At 47.9% G+C, this 20,180-nt stretch overlaps 1 protein-coding gene across 1 annotated transcript in view; it reads left to right on the top strand.

Annotated features, from left to right (window-relative positions):
- Positions 1-3,124: 3,124 nt before the first annotated feature.
- nuak1b (NUAK family, SNF1-like kinase, 1b) overlaps positions 3,125-20,180 on the top strand; it is a gene marked incomplete at its 3' end in the record, with an annotated part of 53,910 nt that continues 36,854 nt past the window's right edge. Inside the window, exons 1-5 of the mRNA XM_084335270.1 lie at positions 3,125-4,320; positions 10,144-10,264; positions 17,066-17,217; positions 18,474-18,539; positions 18,993-19,112. Of these exons, the coding sequence (XP_084191396.1) occupies positions 4,072-4,320; positions 10,144-10,264; positions 17,066-17,217; positions 18,474-18,539; positions 18,993-19,112 (708 nt within the window). The 5' untranslated portion in view covers positions 3,125-4,071. The remainder of the gene's footprint in view (positions 4,321-10,143; positions 10,265-17,065; positions 17,218-18,473; positions 18,540-18,992; positions 19,113-20,180) is intronic.

Raw genomic sequence — 20,180 nt, 5'->3', positions numbered from 1 at the left:
ATGTCAAAATACTTCCCAAAGGTCAGTGAATACCACAACCACTACACCAGAGGAAGCTCAACAAATCATGTTAAACCCAGATTCGGCTCAAACAAGGGACTAAACACGTTTCGCAATTATGCCACAACAATGTGGAACGCCCTACCCAAAGCTGTAAAGGAATGTGAATCCCTGCCCACATTCAAAACCGCCCTTAAAGAGCACCTACGGGAGGCTGCAATTCGAAACTGGCCACCATAAATGCCCAAAACCCCCACCACCTCCTAATAGACAGTCTCCTCCCCACCGCATGTATATATTCCCTCCCCGCCGTATGTATATTTCCCTCCCACCCCCTCCTAATGTACAGTCCCCTCCCCATCATATGTATATACTCTGTCAGGATCTAGGGGTAACAGTACTGTATATTTGAATACCGCCTATGTCACAAATGTATCAGTACTAAATACCTATATGTCCCTATGCCATAAATGTCATGTATGTTGTGTATGTCATAAATGTCTATATGAATTGAAAATGGGGGACCCTGATGGAAACAAGACAAACGTCTTTCTCAGGTCTGCATCCCCTTAACAATTGTATGTATTGAGCCGTACTGTATTGTACCCATTCTGCAATCTGTTAAATAAAGTTTTCATTCATTCATTCATTCAGGTTTCATAGCTCACTATAACTAATGATGTGAAAGCATGTACAGCATATCTCCTTCTTTATCAGGCTCCAGTGTTATTATACCCATGGTCCATAATGGCATCTGCCAATGCCATTTAAAGTGCATGGCATGAGACTATACAACATTGCTGGTCTTTTGATGGACCATCAATTCCTATGTGCATTCTCATACATTTAGTATATAATTATATGCCTTTGAGAGACTGCGATAAATGCAAGCAGATTAAAATAGCAGTTTTTATATATGAGCCATTAAATCTGTTTCTACAGGTATACTGCCTAGATCCTAGAAGCTTAACTTTTATAACTGTTTGGCAGTCATGCCCTCTATGGTTAAGTGATAATGTTGTGCCTGGGAAACGGTTGGCTCAGTAAATCAGCAAACCTCTATTTGACCCTGCTATCTCTTTTGGAAGGCTTGTAGTGTTTGAGTTTAGATTTCCACAGTCAGTTGGAGTTGGAGACTGGTCCTACAACCTTTTGGTTATGTAAAAAGCTTTGCCCTGGTTGACTTTGGGTCTAACTTGATGTTAGTCTACTCATCCCTACTATGAACACAAGGGGGCAGTGTTGATGCTTTATCAACAAAGGGCAGCTATTTACCATAGGGTGCAAATAAGGCCAAGTTAGCATCAGATCAGATACACATCTTGGAGACTGTTGCTATAAATGGATACTCGACTGACCAAATGCTCTAAATTTATACCAGCTATCGCAGAGATCATAGGGAACAACATCTCTCCTCAATCAGATACTGTTTGACATAAACTTCCCCTCTGTAATTAGCGGATAAAGTGCTCCATACACAGGCAAGACAAGCGAGCGGTACAGTCAAGGTAAGCTGATTGTAGGACCGGAGCTGGCCATCTCCTTCAGGGTGCCTGGAATAGTTTAGGTGCAGAGGTGACTGGCTGAGGCTCCCTGGACAGGCTGGCTCCATGCCACATGATGCTGCCACTGAATGGCACAGCAGGGCGGACACCTTGTTCCTATTCCCTATTTATTATTATGTAGATTGACAGACGGACAGACAGACGGACAGACAGACAGACTGACGGACGGACGGACGGACGGACGGACGGACGGACAGACAGACAGACAGATAGACAGACACAGATAGATATAGACAAAGAGGTTAATTTTGTGAAATAAAGGTCAGAGAGAAGAAACATGATATGCTTGTTCACATGGCCGGTATATAGTGTACAGAGTAGCCCAAAGCAAAATGGGATTAATTAGATAATCCCTTCTGAGGTTCCACTGCATTATTTTTCATTATTGGAACCAGATGCAAATATGAATGCATTTGGCGTGATTAATGTATATGAAATACCGAGGTCACCCCGGGGAAGTCGAGGAACACTGCAATAGCAAGCAGAGACAGATTATGCTTTGGTGTAACTGTATCTGTTATCCATCATTTCAAAATGAATGTATGGCTTTATTTGAATATATTGAAAGGAGGGCCCCTTGAGATGTATCATCTCATTTTCAAGTGGGTCCTATAGACACAAATACAAAATGATGAAACACAAACAGACAGAAAACAGCATTACTTAACTAACATCCACTGCAGATACACAGACAAGGACATCTAAAAAAGAATAAACAAACAAATATAATTGGCTACAGTGACCATGACAATAAATCAATCGCATCAGCATAAAAGCAATTGAAGCCGTTTGTCCGGCTACTATTTAACATTAAGTTACACTGCATGTGTTGTTTAAAATGTAATATAAAATATGTTTTAAAAATTGAATATACTGCATGTGTTTCTTTCATAACTGCAAAGTATCTTACATGGACATTTGTATTGACATTATCAGGTCGGTGTCTTATGGCCTTTGGGGCATAATTCAACACCCAAAGGAAATCTGGAAGTGATTAATTTGGACTCAGACAGGTAGTCCTATAATCCCTTTGTTATATCGGCAGTGACTGAAAGTCTGCCTATACAATGAATACGGGGCATTTTTTTGTCGTGAATCATTTCTATTGTTTGTAGGGGGACTGTTCCCTCACGAGAGCCTGGAGCTCGTCTTCGGCGCTGTAAAGTGAAGCAACCCTACTCAGCACTCCATAATAATAATAATAATAATAATAATAATAATAATAATAATAATAATAATAATAATAATAATAATAATAATAATAGAGAAGAGGAGAGCACAAAGAGAGAGAGAGAGAGAGAGAGAGAGAGAGAGAGAGAGAGAGAGAGAGAGAGAGAGAGAGAGAGAGAGAGCAGAGAGAGAGAGAGAGAGAGCGAGAGAGAGACAGAGAGAGAGAGTGAGAGACAGAGAGAGAGAGAGAAAGAAAGAGAAAGAGAGAGAAAGAAAGAGAAAGAGAGAGAGAGGGAGGGGGAGGACTACTACTAAACTCCGCCTCCGGACCCGGATCATCTCACATTCCTCCTTCACACAGCCCCTCACGTTGGAGAATAGAGAGAGAAAGGGAGAAGAAGAAGACGGCACGAGAAGAAGGAGAGCAAAACGACCATGGCAATATTCAAAACGTCTCAGTTTGAGATATCCGATCAGAGCGCATCTCTCACGTCTGCCCGGGCATGGGGCACCGCTCGCACCCCAGACAGAGTCCAGCTGGATGACGCTTCACCTGGAGGGCCGAGGGCAACACGATGAGGGTCATCTTCACACAGAACGACGCCGGTTTCGTCGCTGCTTTCTCGGGAGGCAATAATGACGCCGAGGGTTTCGCCTTTTAGACGTCGTGAGTCGAATGATGTTGGCAGCATATAGAGACAGACGATAGATAATGATGTGAACGACCCAGAATAAACGAAAGACTACGAGATAATGCCAATCCACTGTCGAACGAGAAGAGCGCAGATCGATATTTTTTATTTTTAGCTTGCTTTTGTTCTTCATAATAGACCTCAGTTAGTACATACAGGTAGGGTTACGTTATTTATTGTCTGAAATCGAAAGTGGATTTAGCCTCAGACATGTATGGCTCGTGTCGAAATATGAATACATATTAGTGTACTACTTAATAGCCCTAGAATGAATAGATATCCATTGTAATAGGCCTATATAGTAGCAGGCTCTTATGGACCGATAATGTCCTTTTAATAGACTTTTGTATTTAATCTGTCAGTAGGCTAATTATGCAGCGATAATAACATGAGTAGGTATAGATGAGGATTCTCTGGTCACTAAAGAATGATCAAAGTAAGTGATCGGTCGAGACAATCTGGAATGTTAGGTTCCGTGTTTAATAATATAACTAATACACATTATTCTTTGTAATTTATTTATTTATTAAGACTATTATTATTAGGCCTATATAAGTATTATATTATCGATAATTGTTATAAGTAGTTATAGTTTGAAATATTTAACAGTGGGAAATTTAGTTTGAATACTTCCCTAGAATAAGATGGAAACAGCTTATCTATCGGCCCACCGGGGGCTCACCCGTCCCGAGGTCTCCCCTCCTCCTCCACCCCTACCTGCCGGCAGCTCACCACCGGACACCCCGGCAGATAGTGATGGAAGGAGAAACTCGGGCGTGAAGAAACACCACCACAAGCATAACCTGAAACACCGCTACGAGCTCCTCGAGACGCTCGGAAGAGGGACGTATGGCAAAGTCAAGAAGGCCATCGAGCGGCACTCCGGGAGAGAGGTGAGGAGCCACTCGAGGAACTCTCTGAGGGGGGTTGTTTGTAAACATTATTCAAGGTCCTTTTTAGTGGAGCCAGGCGCCTGTCATTGAATGAATGAATGAAAAAGTTTATTTTTGAACATGTATTCTTTCATATTCCTTCACACAAATCACGGTATCTAGCTCCGTCAAACAGAACAATCATAACAAAAAAAGGAATTATAAACAAAAAGTCAAGAGCAATGTATTTTGTTAGCAGACATGTAATTCAAGTTCAGTTCAAGTTTTGTTTTATTTGTCACATATAAAGTACATGTACATTAAAGGTGAAATGCTTGGTTGCTTGGTTCTGTATGAGCCCATGAGAATGTGCTTCATACAGTAAAAAAAAGGAAAAAGAATATAATTCAGGCCTTCTATTGCGACGCCCTTTTATGAGTCACTGCTGAAAACAACATTCGTCCAAAATAGCTACTTTGTTGCACTCGCGGGCGCGTGTTGTCTCTCTCCTCTGGGAATCCCCCCGCGTGCCGGAAGGGCCTCCTATGGGAGTCTCGGCTGCACGCGCGCTGTCCCTAGCGGTGTCTCGCGACCGGATGCTTGAGTGCAGATGTTAAAAGTCCAGCAGCCACTGATTGATGCGACTGTAGAGTGACCCCAATGATACGCATCACCGATGTCAGCCAACAACAGTCCTCTAGAAAGATACTCGCGCCCACTCACTTTGAATGGGGGCCAGAATATACAGTTTATCGCAGTAAAAGTTAAAAGGTTCCCATTAAAAAAAAAAAGGTTTTGTAAACTTTTAAAGCTGTTCTATCAAAACAGTTAGGCTGTTTTGGTTGGTTTGTTGTGTTGGGCTGTTAGAGTGACCATTGGACTAAGGCATTTTGGTTTATTTGTGTTTTGGAGGTGTGTGTGTGTCTCTTTGCCTTGTGTGTCTTGGGTGCTTCATCATCATCAACAACAACAACAATAATGTACCTCACCTGGATGCTCACCATCTGCTGCTGTTGTATTATATACCTAACCTATGAGTTGTCCTTGCAGACTAGTGCACACCACCCCAAACATTTCCACATGCGGCAGAATTTGACCCCTGCTCCCATTCTGGCAGATCAGGAGGAACTTTCCATGTGCCGAGAATGCCAGTGGGGTAAACTCTGTAATGGGTCAACATGCTCTCCCCCCAGGTTCCATAGCCCCTGGCAAATGCATGCTTGGCGGCGGCACCATAAACATTTTTATTATGGTTCCCTCTCATGGCCCTGCCCACTTGCTTCACTGCCTCACTACAATGGTCTACTGTAAAACATTATTCATATCACAATTCATTTGTATTGATTTTTTTTTTTTTTTTACACACAAATGAGTGTGGGACACTGTTTACACAAGACAGCTAAATGTATCCATCCTCTGCTTGCATATAGTCTATTTCTAAATCAAACTGAGCTCTAGAAACCACTAGGTCGATCCCTCTTACATTCCTCCTATCTGCAGCGCTGCCTTGGCCATAGCATGCAGACTCGTTGGCCAAAGTCCTATAACTTGAAACAGGATGCTGCTGCCAGTAAAGCGATGGAGGCCTGCCTCACACCAGTGGGTCTGGGGAGTCGGGTGTATATTTACGGCTGCCCTCGGAGAGTCAGCACCTCGGTACACAGAGAGCACCAGCAGCACTCAGACAGGCAGTGTGAAAGTGGTGACCCCACCCCCCCCCCAGGGCACGTGCGTCTGGCACAGTATTGCTAATGTATACCTGACCCCTGACCCAGCAGTGGTCCCCAGTGGTCATATGGCAGATAGAGCACAGTGTGGTGAGACTGTTATGCAATCACCTCCTTCACTCCCAGTCACTTCCCCTGGCTGGCAAGCCGGCTTCTTCCACACGCAGCAAATGGGAAGAGCAGAGAGAGTGGCATGATTGAAGAGAGAGAATGAGTTGGTGTCAGTGTGTGTGTGTGTGTGTGTGCGTGCGTGGGAAACAGATGGATGACAGACACTTGACAGAGATTGATTAGATGCAGAGACGTTTAGTGTGTCCGAGAAAAGGGTGAGCGAGTGAAAGAGCGAGTGCCCGCTCTAATCCGCACAACCATATGCTGCGTCGCTCGGCAGCAGCTCTCACCCTGAAGAGTCCACGGCACGGTGCTCAGTTTTTAACTTTTTCGCGTCGATATGGATTTGTCTCTGACTATTTTACATGCCTGTGTGTGTTGTGTGTGCACATGTTGCTGTGAGTGGTGCTTTCATGGATTGTGTGTGTGTGTGTGTGTGTATGAGTGTGAGAGACAGAGGGAGAGAGTGTTTACTATGTAGATGACTTGAGGCTGAAAAGGTTGTGGTGACAGCGGGGCCCAGAATGGCCAGTGACACATGAAAGGCCATCTCCAGCAGGAAATGAGATTGGAGGGGGAAGGTTAATATCCTGTGTGGAGGGGGGGGGGGGGGTCAGCCACAGAGAAGAGGGGGTCAGCGCAGAGGGAACCCCACCATAACAAGAGAGGAGGTGGGCGTCAGTCAGAGTCACGCTAATATGAGCTTAAAGCACTAGATTACATCACTCTTTAACAATGGACCTACTGGGGAGTGACTGGAGAAGCCAAAACACTGACATTCCTCTTGCTATGTGTGGCGCGGATGGATAGGTATTAGGATTTCTGGCATCTATTGGGAAATAGTTCTCCTCTGGAATAGTTGAGGGCTCTTCATCTCTCTCTCTCTCCCTTTCTGCCTCTTTCCTTCTCTCTCTTTCTGTCTGACGCGCACAGTTACACTCGTACTTTATCACATCATACAACAAACATGATCTTCACTCGGAGAGGGAGGAGGGGCGGGTTGTGAATGATGGATACCTCATCTATTTTAATGGCCTGAGAAAGCGCTGGCCGATGTCAGGCTCTAGCGAAGCGGGACGTGGACTTCAAACAAACCCTGTTGCGCGCAGGGGGGGGGGGGGGGGTCTAGCCTTTACCTGGCAGAGGCCGGTATGGGCAGCAGTGCAGTGCCTGTTTACTATGAGTGACAGTAATGGGGCTCCACTTAAAGACAAGCGTTGCTGTGTTGGCCCGCCCAGCCGGCTGGTGAGTGGATGATCCACAGCGCTGTGTAATGACCCACAACAGGGTCATGCCAGGGGAACGTGAGGAGAAGATACACGGCGAGGGATGGCTGGCTTAGTCTCGGGCCCCTTGTGTGTGAACGCTGGCTCATTTAATGAGTTTGCATAAACCGTGGTATTAGGGTCATGTCAGTTAAAGATTGATTGTTGGCCTTCAAAAGAGATGACATTGTTGAGCTTGGGCTGCAACCAGGGTTGGAAATTCTAACTCGACAGACTGGCCCTCGACTGTTATTTCTAAGATCATGCCACAGGGAAATTGGCCTCCATTGACCATATTCACACGGTGGCCATTTTGCTCTTTATGTCATGCTCAGGTTGGGATTTTCTTCCACCCTGTTCCTGCCATGACATTAGAGCAATAGCCATAATTTCAGGTTTGTCGGGGATGGTATTGAAATGGCAGCAACACATTCATGCCAGTTAGGTACCCGGGTCCCCAGACTGCATCCCATCATGGCTACAATATTTCTATAATTCGCCACGGCATCTTTTAAGTTCCTGATTAAAACCATGAAAAAGCAGACTTGCACTCCATATATCTGGCATGAAATGTTGTTAAATCCCATGAGGTAAAGCAAAACAACGACGACACAAACAAATCTTTACCAACAAAGAACACAAACTAATGAATGATGCCATTCGGCCTGTGTGGACACACTGGGCCCCCCTCTTGTTTATGATAGAAAGAACCCCTTTTTGTTTTAATTCTATGTAATCAAGAAGTGTTCTGGATGGGAGCTATTCCGGTTTGGGGTTATTTTTATGGATGTACACGGTAATTAGCTTGGCACCCGTGACAGCCTGTGTGGTTTCTGCTGCTTGAAATAAAACTATGCTCCCCGGAATATGGCTGCTTAGCTCGGGGAGGACAAAAGTTTAAACTAACAGAATTCAGAATGAATAGGCCTGATCAAAGGAAGCCCGGGACTCTCAATGCAGAATGTTTAGGCTACAATTTTGGGACATGTGCTGCCGGACTGTGTTGTTTCTGTTGGTTTATTTGGAGTAGCCTGCTTAAGCCTTTCGTTTTTTAGGAGCGCTTTGGCTGGAGATTTGAGTGCATCCATTTGCGGTTGACTCCTAACCTAGTATTATTTGCATGATGACAGTGAAAAATCATCCCGTCAAATGCAATGGTTGAATCCACTGACTGCAGGAGCCCCTTCGGGCTCGGCTAGGAGCTGCAATACACGGCTCCGCTCCTGACCATGCACACAGGCAGTTGCCATGGAAATGGCCGCGCCGTTGAACCTTGTGAGTGTGCTACCTGATCCCTCCATTAATGCTGGGCTAGGGGCCGAGATCATAGACATTTAGATCATAGAGATCTCTAAACATTGACAAACACCAGGCTATATGTAGATCGTGGGTCCTGAGGAGTACAAAGAAAAGCCTCCATTATGGCACCACGCGTGTGGTTGCTTTGATTCCTGCCCCCCCCCCCCCCCCCCCCCCACCCGCCCTGCCTGCCCCCCCCACCCCACAAGAGAGTCAATTATACCGAAGACTTGGACTATGCCGCCCACATCCCTCAGTTTCACCTTGCTTTTGTGTTTGCGTGGAGCGGTGATGGGAGGTCAAAAGGTCGCTATAGGGACTCAATAGGACCATAGGGAGTTAGGATAGATGAGCACAGTGTATCGTGAAAGAGGAGACATGTCAATAGTCAGTAGGTTAGTTTGCGCGTTTCGACCGACAGACTCGCATGGTGTGCAATACGGGGGCTCTGTGACAGCCATGCACATTCTCAAGTCCACAGTAAGATCAGATGTGGCTTAACAAAGTAGTATCTTCTAATGTAAAAGTGTTGTTTCTTTTCAGAAATCCCCTTCAGGACTATCAGGAGAAGTTGATTTCCTGTTGCAGTGTTTGCTAATAACAACAACTTAGTTTGTGTTGTCTAGCTGAAACCGTCTATACATAGTGTTACTGCTGGATAGTATTACTACTAAGTATGTCGTACTTTTTTATAGCCTCTGCTCATCCGGGGAATATTAAACGAGCACCGCTCGTTCTTTTCCAGCAACACCCTGCCTGACACTGGAACAGTTTATCACCTGGCAGCCGCCCAGTACATCCACCGCCTTCTACCGCTTGCCACTGAGCTGCCACTGAGCACTAGACCAGTTGGGAGTTAGGTGCCTTGCTCAAGGGCACCTCGACAGCGATTGTTTAGGGAAGGGAGAGCAACGCACCCCAGGCAAGTTAGGGATCCCAACTGGTGACCTTTTATTCTCAAGCCCACTTCTCTAACCATTCACCGTGTGAATATGGTCAATGGGGGCCAGTTTTGCTGTAGCATGATCTATATGAGAAATAATAGTCAATACAAGGGAAAGTCTGTCGAGTTCCTAGCCCAAGCTCAATATTGTCCTCTCTTTTGAAGGCCAACAATCAATCTTTAACTGGCAATTTAGGGATTCGAACTGGTGAGGGATTTATTCTCAAGCCCACTTCTCTAACCATTAGATTACCGCCACCCACGTTATCATTATCGTTATCATATGTTATATGAGGTTTCAGTGGAGTGTTTGATGTGTTGCTAGGAAATGGAAATAGAATGTAGTACATTCAAGTGTGCCAGTTTATATGCTGTTGTTGTTCTTTGTGTCATGTTGAAACCGTTTTAACATTGTCCATAGTGTCCCTGCTGAATCTCATTCGTCATTATAGGTCAACTGACCAGAGTGTTGTGTCTCGTTTGTGCTCCGCGTCTCCAGGTGGCCATCAAGTCGATTAGGAAGGAGAAGATCAAGGACGAGCAGGACATGGTTCACATCCGCAGAGAGATAGAGATCATGTCGTCACTCCGCCACCCCCACATCATCTCTATATACGAAGGTGAGGGGCTGCTTCTCCTCTGGACACACACACACACACACACACACACACACACACACACACACACACACACACACACACACACACACACACATACATACATACAGTTTCTGAATCTGAATACACACACACACACACACAGACACATACACACACACACTCACACATACATACACACAGTTTCTGAATCAGAATACACACACACACACACACACACACACACACACACACACACACACACACACACACACACACACACACACACACACACACACACACACACACACACACACACACACACACACACACACACACACACACACACACACACACACACACACACACATCCATACATACATACATACAGTTTCTGAATCTGAATATAGAGAACACCCACATACAGTACCTGCAGTACACACACAAACCACACACAGTCCAGTATAGTACAGTACACACACATGACTAGGTTTTAACCCTGCATAGAGTGTGCCTTATCTTAGACATGACCTAATACCGCCAGGGGTGACCCTATGAGGAGCTGACGCTCCAGACGTCATCATCACTCCGTGGTTGATCAAACCACAAGCCTAGTCTCCACAGCTTCACGGAGTCCTTGTTTGGAAAGGACACACACACACACACGCACATTCAAAATCTTGTAGACGTGCATCACACCTATCAAATTGCACGCATGCTCACACACACACGTGGGCCTTTCCCCCGGCTCTTGCCGCGACCGTCGGCGGGCGGTAGGACCGTCATGTTATGACATGCAGATGTCATAATAAGAACTGGACCACAGCTATGGGATGTTATTCATCGTCTTCTCTCTGTCTGGCTGGCCGGGCCAGTGTCTGTCTAGATGGATCTGACAGTGTGCATCTGGACTGCTCTCTGAGTGTGCCTCAATGAGTATTAGATGGATGAATTTAGTGTGTGTGTGTGTGTGTGTGTGCGTGCGTGTGTGTGTGTGTACGTGCATGCGCGTGTGTGTGTATGCATGCGTGCGTGCGAATTAGAGGGGGGGTTGCCGTGGGGTTTGCCTCTCTCCCACATCTGAAAGGTCTCATCCCGTCTTCCCTGGTCTTGATCTTAGGGCCAGACATCTGCTGATACTTAGAGACAACTGCAGCTGGGAACCAGACTGTGTGTGTGTGTGTGTGTGTGTGTGTGTGTGTGTGTGTGTGTGTGTGTGTGTGCGTGTGTGTAGATGTGTGGTCTCAGGGCTGACCTCGTTCACCCTGTACCCCTGTGTCTGACTCTGGCACAGTTGCTTTGTAGAAGAAGGAAGGGGTTCTCTACTGTACCAAAGCCATCATCAGGTATGGCTCCGATGGCACGGCATAGTCTCTCCCTAGGACAACGCCTTTTTCCTTTTTGATAGGAGTGACCTTAATCCTCTTGGAAAATATTGAATGACGGTGGCAGTGGAAATAATGAGGGGAGTGTAAAGGTTAAACAACTCCCATGTTTGTGTTGTGTCGCTCGAACGCAATCCATCATCTAATAGAATGTGGCCCGGCAGGCCTGAGTACAGGCAATTAACGTCACCGGGGCACTGCCGTGTGTGCGAGTGCGTTCCGTGTGGCTGGTGACTGTTTTGATGCCATATGTTGTCAACACGGCAACTGTTTCTAGGCCACGTCAGGTCCGCTTGCCCTGCCACACAGCTGGTTGTGTGCCACCGCGCAAATCTGGCTTACCGAGCTGTCCTTTGTTTGGATTCAAAGTTCTCGAGATCGCTATCAGCGGTGGGGTATATAAGTGACAAACATTGCTCATGGGAGAACATGCCAGTAGTCAGCCGGAGGCCCGTGGTTTAGCCTATTCAATTCAATTCAATTCAATTCAAAAAACTTTATTAGTCCCGCAAGGGGCAATTTAAGGCATGATATCACAAACAGCTGCATTTCTATACATTCAAGACAAAACAGGGACAAAACAGGGACAAGAGACATACATGACACTTCAAAGCATAAAAGACATGACACTGCCAGAATGGGATCCCTACATTGTTGATCTGTCAGTCCAATAGATAAATAAATAAATAGATAAATAGATTTGGTCGGTATAAAAAGTGCACTTTCGTCAAAATATTTAAATCAAGGGGTCAAAGGGTGCACGTTTGTGGCCATTCACCAGTCGAACGGCCTCTGGTACAAACCCACATTTCCTTCTGTTTGTTTTGCAGGCAGGCTGTCTAAAGCGCTTTCCTGAGGGCAGCAGGTCAAAACACACATGACGGACATGTGTGGGGTCATCAATTATTTCGTGTGCTTTCTTGAGCACTTGGGCAGCATTGTCAAACTGCATTAGGGACCTTTGTACGTCGTCTCGGAGAACGATTTAGAAGAACGACGCCCGTCTCTTCTACGTCTCGGGGCGTCCTGGTGCTGTTCCTACGCACACGGCACCGGCAGCGACGTCTGTCATGTGGTGGCGTGCCGCGTCGCTCGCATGGTGCGTCTCCTTAAACCAGTGTTTACTGTTGCAGCGTCGGCCCCCGCCCAGCTCTGGGCTTGGAGATGTACAGGAGCCCCCCCCCCGCCCCACAGACATGTGTATCCGGCAACACCCTCCTCAACAGCCCCAGCTAACTGTCTTGTATGAAGCAAAGCTGAACCAGATGTGTGCGTGGAGATTTTTACCACTCCCTCCCTCCCTCCCTCTCTCTCCCCTTGCATTCGGCATTCATCAGCATGCTGTGCAACGCATTTTGCCAGTCTCCCCCCGTAACCTCGTACGCCCCCCCCCCCCCCCCCCCACCCACCCACTTTAAAACAAAACGCCTAACCCCAAAGAATGCTTTAAACGCTCAAATCGGTCCATTCAGCTAAAACGTTAGTGGCTTGTAGCTGAGTGTAGGGGTCTTGTTGAGATGCCATTGTCCCTAAGCAGACGCAGAGCCTGTAAAGACCAGCCTGCGGTGACTCGGACAAGGACACTAGAACAGACAGGAGGCCATTGACCATGTTGTCACAGCAGCCATTTTGCCCTCATGTCATGCTCGGGTGGGAACAGGGTGGAAAGGAATCCCAACCTGAGCATGACATAAGAGCAAAATGGCTACCGTGTGACTATGTTCATTTTGACTGTATTCACAAACTATACCGGCTAATTTACAGGTGAGAGGGGCCTTGGTCGGCCATACTGGTTGTGAAGTTCTGTTGTGTTTTTGACATAATGTGAGAGACGTGGACCATGCGTTCAACATAAAAACTATTTAGTTCACAGTTTTAGGTTAAAGTCTGTTTGCCCTCCACTCTGCTGAGTTGCCCTCTATGTCACCACCCTCTGCTGCTAGTGTAAGCTAGTGACAGAGGTCTATAGCCCCAGCTAAGACAGGGCAGTCGGACAATAGGCGCTAATTAGTCCAATGAGAGGGCCTGTAGTAGTGGCTGTAGCAGTGGTTGTAGTGGGGGTAGTGGTTGTAGTGGTGGCTGTATTGGTGGTTGTGGTGGTGGCTGTAGTGGTGACTAGTGGTGGCTGTAGTGGTGGCTGTAGTGGTGCTTGTAGTGGTGGTTGTAGTGGTGACTGTAGTGGTGGTTGTAGTGGTGACTGTAGTGATGGCTATATTGGTGCTTGTAGTGGTGGTTGTAGTGGTGGCTGTAGTGGTGGCTGTAGTGGTGGTTGTAGTGGTGGTTGTAGTGGTGGTTGTAGTGGTGGTTGTAGTGGTGGTTGTAGTGGTGGTTGTAGTGGTGGTTGTAGTGGTGACTGTAGTGGTGGTTGTAGTGGTGACTGTAGTGATGGCTATATTGGTGCTTGTAGTGGTGGTTGTAGTGGTGGCTGTAGTGGTGGTTGTAGTGGTGGTTGTAGTGGTGACTGTAGTGGTGGTTGTAGTGGTGGCTGTAGTGGTGGTTGTAGTGGGGGTAGTGGTTGTAGTGGTGGCTGTAGTGGTGGTTGTAGTGGTGACTGTAGTGATGGTTGTAGTGGTGGTTGTAGTGGTGACTGTAGTGGTGGTTGTAGTGGTGACTGTAGTGATGGCTATATTGGTGCTTGTAGTGGTGGTTGTAGTGGTGACTGTAGTGGTGGCTGTAGTGGTGGTTGTAGTGGTGGTTGTAGTGGTGACTGTAGTGGTGGTTGTAGTGGTGCTTGTAGTGGTGACTGTAGTGATGGCTGTATTGGTGCTTGTAGTGGTGGTTGTAGTGGTGGCTGTAGTGGTGGTTGTAGTGGTAGCTGTAGTGGTGGCTGTAGTGGTGGCTGTAGTGGTGGTGGCTCTAGTGGTAGTGGTGGCTGTAGTGGTGGTGGTGGTTGTAGTGGTGACTGTAGTGGTGGTTGTAGTGGTGGTGGTGGTTGTAGTGGTGACTGTAGTGGTGGTTGTAGTGGTGGTTGTAGTGGTGGTGGTGGCTGTAGTGGTGGTTGTAGTGGTGGTGGTGGCTGTAGTGGTGGTTGTAGTGGTGGTGGTGGTGGTTGTAGTGGTGGTGGTTGTAGTGGTGGTGGTGGCTGTGGTGGTGGTGGTTGTAGTGGTGGTGGTGGCTGTGGTGGTGGTTGTAGTGGTGGTGGTGGCTGTGGTGGTGGTTGTAGTGGTGGTAACTGTAGTGGTGGCTGTAGTGGTGGTGGTGGCTGTAGTGGTGGTTATAGTGGTGGTGGCTGTAGTGGTGGTTGTAGTGGTGGTGGTGGTTGTAGTGGTGGCTGTAGTGGTGGTTGTAGTGGTGGTTATAGTGGTGGTGGTGGCTGTAGTGGTGGTTGTAGTGGTGGTGTTGGTTGTAGTGGTGGCTGTAGTGGTGGTTGTAGTGGTGGTGGTGGTGGCTGTAGTGGTGGTGGTAGTGGTGGTGGTGGCTGTAGTGGTGGTTGTAGTGGTGGTTATAGTGGTGGTGGCTGTAGTGGTGGTTGTAGTGGTGGTGGTGGTTGTAGTGGTGGTGGTGGCTGTAGTGGTGGTGGTAGTGGTGGTGGTGGTTGTAGTGGTGGTGGTGGCTGTAGTGGTGGTTGTAGTGGTGGTGGTGACTGTAGTGGTGACTGTAGTGGTGGTGGTGACTGTAGTGGTGACTGTAGTGGTGGTTGTAGTGGTGGTGGTGACTGTAGTGGTGGTTGTAGTGGTGGTGGTGGCTGTAGTGGTGGTGGTGACTGTAGTGGTGACTGTAGTGGTGGTTGTAGTGGTGGTGGTGACTGTAGTGGTGGTTGTAGTGGTGGTGGTGGCTGTAGTGGTGGTGGTGACTGTAGTGGTGACTGTAGTGGTGGTTGTAGTGGTGGTGGTGGCTGTAGTGGTGGTTGTAGTGGTGGTTGTAGTGGTGACTGTAGTGGTGGTTATAGTGGTGGTGGTGGCTGTAGTGGTGGCTGTGGCATGCAGTGAGCTGTGGCTAACCCAAGTTATGTAAGCCAGGTAATTACACTGCCACCAGGGGTCAAAGGTAAATGAGAGCCCATGCTGGGACCCAGGCCTCCCAGCCCACACGACCTCCACGGGTCACCGCTCTGTCCACCAATCAGAACACTAGAACCTACCCCCACCTTTCCGGGGCTCTTGGCCTGGATCCCAAATGTTACCAGCAGCCAGCCAGCTAGTCACAATCAAAGAGTGTTAACATCAATCAGCATCTATGTGTTTTTCTACAGGATTATGCCCCGAGAGGGGGGGGGTGTAAGGAGAGTAGTGTGACAGACTATGAAGGTGCTCAGTCATGGGTGTAGAAAGCTAGGCATCCACCCCCGCTGACCCTGCTGTGTGGGAAAACCAACGCACACAACAAGGAGCAACATGGTTGACTGTGTTGTTGTCATCCCTTATCAGCGTTCGCTCTGTCTCACCCTCTCTCTCTGTCTGTCTCTATCTGCCTGACTAATCATTTTCACCCCTACATGCCAAGCTGCTGGCAGAAAATCACGTTCTCAAGGTAAAATGCCACGGCAGAAGGCTAGATGGACACAACAATCCATTTCTATAGAAACCGATGTAAACTAAAATCATGGTACGACCGGAGCATTTTCCTGAAGGGATGCACAGTGTGGCGACGACTCAGGAATGTGAGAGAGAGCTGTGAAATGTAGCGACATGATGAGAAGCTGATGATGAGTTACTGCCAAGGACACAACTCTCATAGAGGACCTTCTGTCTTTACCCCCCCTGCACACACACACACACATGCACACGCACACACACATATAAACGTATACACAGTATACACATACATACATACAAATATATACACACACACACATACAGTGACAGTGGCTCAGCAGCGTGTCGAAGTGTCCTTGAGCAAAGACACTTAACCCCCTAACTGCTCCCAATGAGCAGGTCGGCCTGCCGTCGGTGTGTGTGTGTGAGTGAACGGGTGAATGTGAGGGACATAAGTTGTAAAGCGCTTTGGATAAAATACAGTCCAAATGCAGTCACTCTCTCTCTCTCTCTCTTTCTCTCTCTCTCTCTCTCTCTCTCTCTCTCTCTCTCTCTCTCTCTCTCTCTCTCTGCTCTCTCTCCTCCTGTCTCTTCTCTCTCTCCCTCCTGCTCTTTCTGTCTCTGCTCTCGTTGTAATTGAAATAGCAGCCCCTCCCTGCAGTGTTGTTAAAGGGGCTGCAGCCAGACTCACGAGGTGGGGCTTGAGGTGATGTAACCCTGTGCTTCTAGGGAATTTTGGATTCTCGCTCCAACACTGGGGGGGGGGGGGGTCTTTTGGCGCCTTGTTTGCCTGGAATCTTTACGTAACAATGTCCAGTTGCGGTGATAAAATGATCCATGAGAGTTTTATATAAACAGTCCTCCCATCTCTGGCCTTCTACAGAGCAGACCCTGGTGTGGCGAAGAGATACTAGTGCTGGTGGTGAGCTGTGGCCAACCGCTCTGCCTCTCTTATCTCCCCGCAGTGTTTGAGAACAAGGACAAGATCGTGATCGTGATGGAGTACGCCAGCAAGGGCGAGTTGTACGACTACATCAGCGAGCGCCGGCGCCTGAGCGAGAGAGAGACGCGCCGCTTCTTCAGACAGATAGTCTCTGCCGTGCACCACTGTCATAAGGTGAGGGTGCGCGCACGCACTTGCACGCACACACACATGCACGCGTGCGCACACACACACACACACACACGCACACACACACACGCACGCACACACACACACACACGCACGCACACACACACACACGCACACACACACACACACACACACACACACACACACACACACACACACACACACAGCGTGTGCTTATTGTAACATTAACCATGCATGCTAACAGTTAACCGTATATCCAGTCAGTCTGCTGTGCCGTACCAGCCAAGCTTTTCTTGGCCGTCTGCTGTTAGGGAGTCATCTGTTTCTGAGTGGAGATGGAACACAGGCAGTTTCTATCCACGCTTTACTCTCATTTACAGCACAGTCAGCTCTGCCTTCCTCTGTTATTGTCACACTGAAGGATATCCCAGGACACCATCCCCATAGCCTTCCCCAAACACCCAGCCATGCCCCGACTGCTTCATCCCCCACCCGTTAAACCTGTCAAAAACCAGTTTTTTTAGGTGGACCCTGACCACCTCCCCCACCCCAGTCACTCAGTCTCCCCAGCTGGAGGTGGGGGATGATGTCACAGTCATTGCCTTGGAGAGTCCCAGTCCAGACAGAGAGGGGTGGTGAGTCAGCGCCACCGCCGAGCACCACCTACCGCCGGTAGGGTGGTGCGGTCGACTGACAAAGGAAGCAGCGCTTGGTTCCCACCTCGTCTCCGCCAATCAGAGCCATGTGAACATGTGTTCCCTGTCGGGGACGAACAATAGGGGAGGACGCCGCCGTCCGGCCCGCAGCTGGAAGGGAGTGAAGTCACTCTCTCTTCTCCGCATCTGAGATGGTTCCAGTCCCCCACTCCCTAACCCCCCTGCATGCCACATGTTCATTCCTGGTCTCTTTAAAGCCAAGCACTAACAACATAGTTGTGTTTCTTCTTAATCCCAAAATGTTGCGAGAACATCACTCATCCTGCTCGGTAATTACAGGCTCATGCTTGTGCGACACATGTGAGTCGGAGGCCCTGTCGGAGAGGAGCATGTGAGCGCAGACCCCCAGGGGCACGAGACCAATTAAACAGCACTAGACCAACAGGCCGCCTTGATTTCCCCCGAGAGCCGCAAGCGATAGCTCAGTCTGACTGAATTATCTTCTTTTAATACAATGGACTGTTTTATTGCTTCTATTCAACTGTCATGGATGAGGAGATGAATGGCTGCATCCAGGATATGTTTTTCTATTTATCTATTTTTCCTTTCCGTTCTGTTCTGTAGAATGGAGTGGTGCACAGGGATCTGAAACTGGAAAATGTGCTACTGGATGAAAACGGTAATATTAAGGTAAGGAGAGATTTCAAATAAATATACCCTGCAGTCCATACCAGACCTTCAATGTATCCATGTATAAAATCATGCCTCATAAGCTTGAGTTTAAAAGGGTGTATTTTTGGAAGATACTGTATTACCAGAGCATAAATGGTGTGAAGTATATATATGTCGTTATAAAACATACACGAAAGTAACTGCATGAAAATGGCTACATTCCTATAAGAACCTTCTTAAACCTTTTACATTTTCTACAACCTTTCACGACGGCACGCTGTAGTTATACAATTGACCTACGATTGACATGTCCGGTGGGAAACGAGAGTTGCGATTGGAGGATTGAGAAAAGAGGGCTGGGGCTTTGAGATGGGTCAATTCCCGGCACCTTTGATCTTTGAAGGAGGGAGGAATTAACTGTCACATGGTCAATTTTAACATCAAACGCCCCCCCCCCCCCTGTTTGCACAGATCGCTGACTTCGGGCTGTCCAACCTCTACCACAAGGACAAGCTGCTGCAGACCTTCTGCGGAAGCCCGCTGTACGCTTCGCCGGAGATCGTTAACGGGAGACCCTACCGCGGCCCAGAGGTAACCACCACAGGGGCCACTCACACTTCCACACGTATCTAATCTCCAGGGCCTCAGTTCCCCTTGTATAGCCGTCATCATCATCCTTATCCTCATCACTATCATCAACCACAACGCCGACACACAGAGAGGGGCGGGAGGCTTTAGCTTGTTGCTACTTTGATGGGATTACTGGTCTCCAGTCCGAGGGAGAACTCCTCAGCAGGGAGGCCTAGATACTGTCCGTCTGTCTCCCTCCTCCTCCTCCTCCTCCCTCTCCTCCTCCTCCTCCTCCTCCTCTTCCCTGCTCTGCCCGGCTCCTTTGAAGAACTGTGGGATAGTTGCTGTTCACTTTACTTCTAAAAGGATTGGAATTAGCCCCACAGTCACAGAGGCAGCTCTCGTGCCCAAATGCCAGTGTCTTGACTCATTTGAGCGAGAGAGAGAAGAACGGGTCCCCGGAGTAACTTACTGTAATTGACCATTCCTCATTTCAATGGGTGTTGCCTCTGAATGGGTTGTGTGCTATATAAAACAAAGCTATATAAAACAAAGCAAAGGGAATGAGGGGGGGGGGGTGAATGTTGCATTTTTAGATAATTTTTAGATATCCAAGTCCAGGCATTCATTTAGCGTAAATTCACTATCATTCAATTTAGCGTAATTCACTATAATTTACGGGGAGAGTGCAAAAAAAAGAACAGCAGCCGATCGCAGAATTACAGAATCCTGGTTAGAGCGAACCGCAAATTATAGCAAACAAGGGGCGAGCTAAAACAGAACACAACAATAGTAACACGTCCCGTCTCGCCCTCCAGAGTGGACCAATGGCGGCAAGGCATTGGAGGGGGGCGGGGAGGGGGGGGGGGGGGGGGGGGGGGGGGGGGGGTTGAGAGGTTGAGAGGCACATTCCTGGTGTGGGCCCAGAGCCTCTATAGAGGAAGTCCACTCACTGCTTAGACCGGACTTATCTGATGTGCTGTTCCCTGACGATCAGCTACAGCCGTCAGGAGACACGTTCCTCCAGACGTCTCGTTCTCCTGTAGCTACCACACGTGTGCAGCACATGCACGCACGCACACACACACA

Source organism: Notolepis coatsorum (genome assembly GCF_963971535.1).
Source record: "Notolepis coatsorum genome assembly, chromosome: 18".
Lineage (NCBI taxonomy): Eukaryota > Metazoa > Chordata > Actinopteri > Aulopiformes > Paralepididae > Notolepis > Notolepis coatsorum.
Note: the sequence above shows the minus strand (reverse complement) of the source record. Positions and strands in the feature narration are given on the sequence as shown.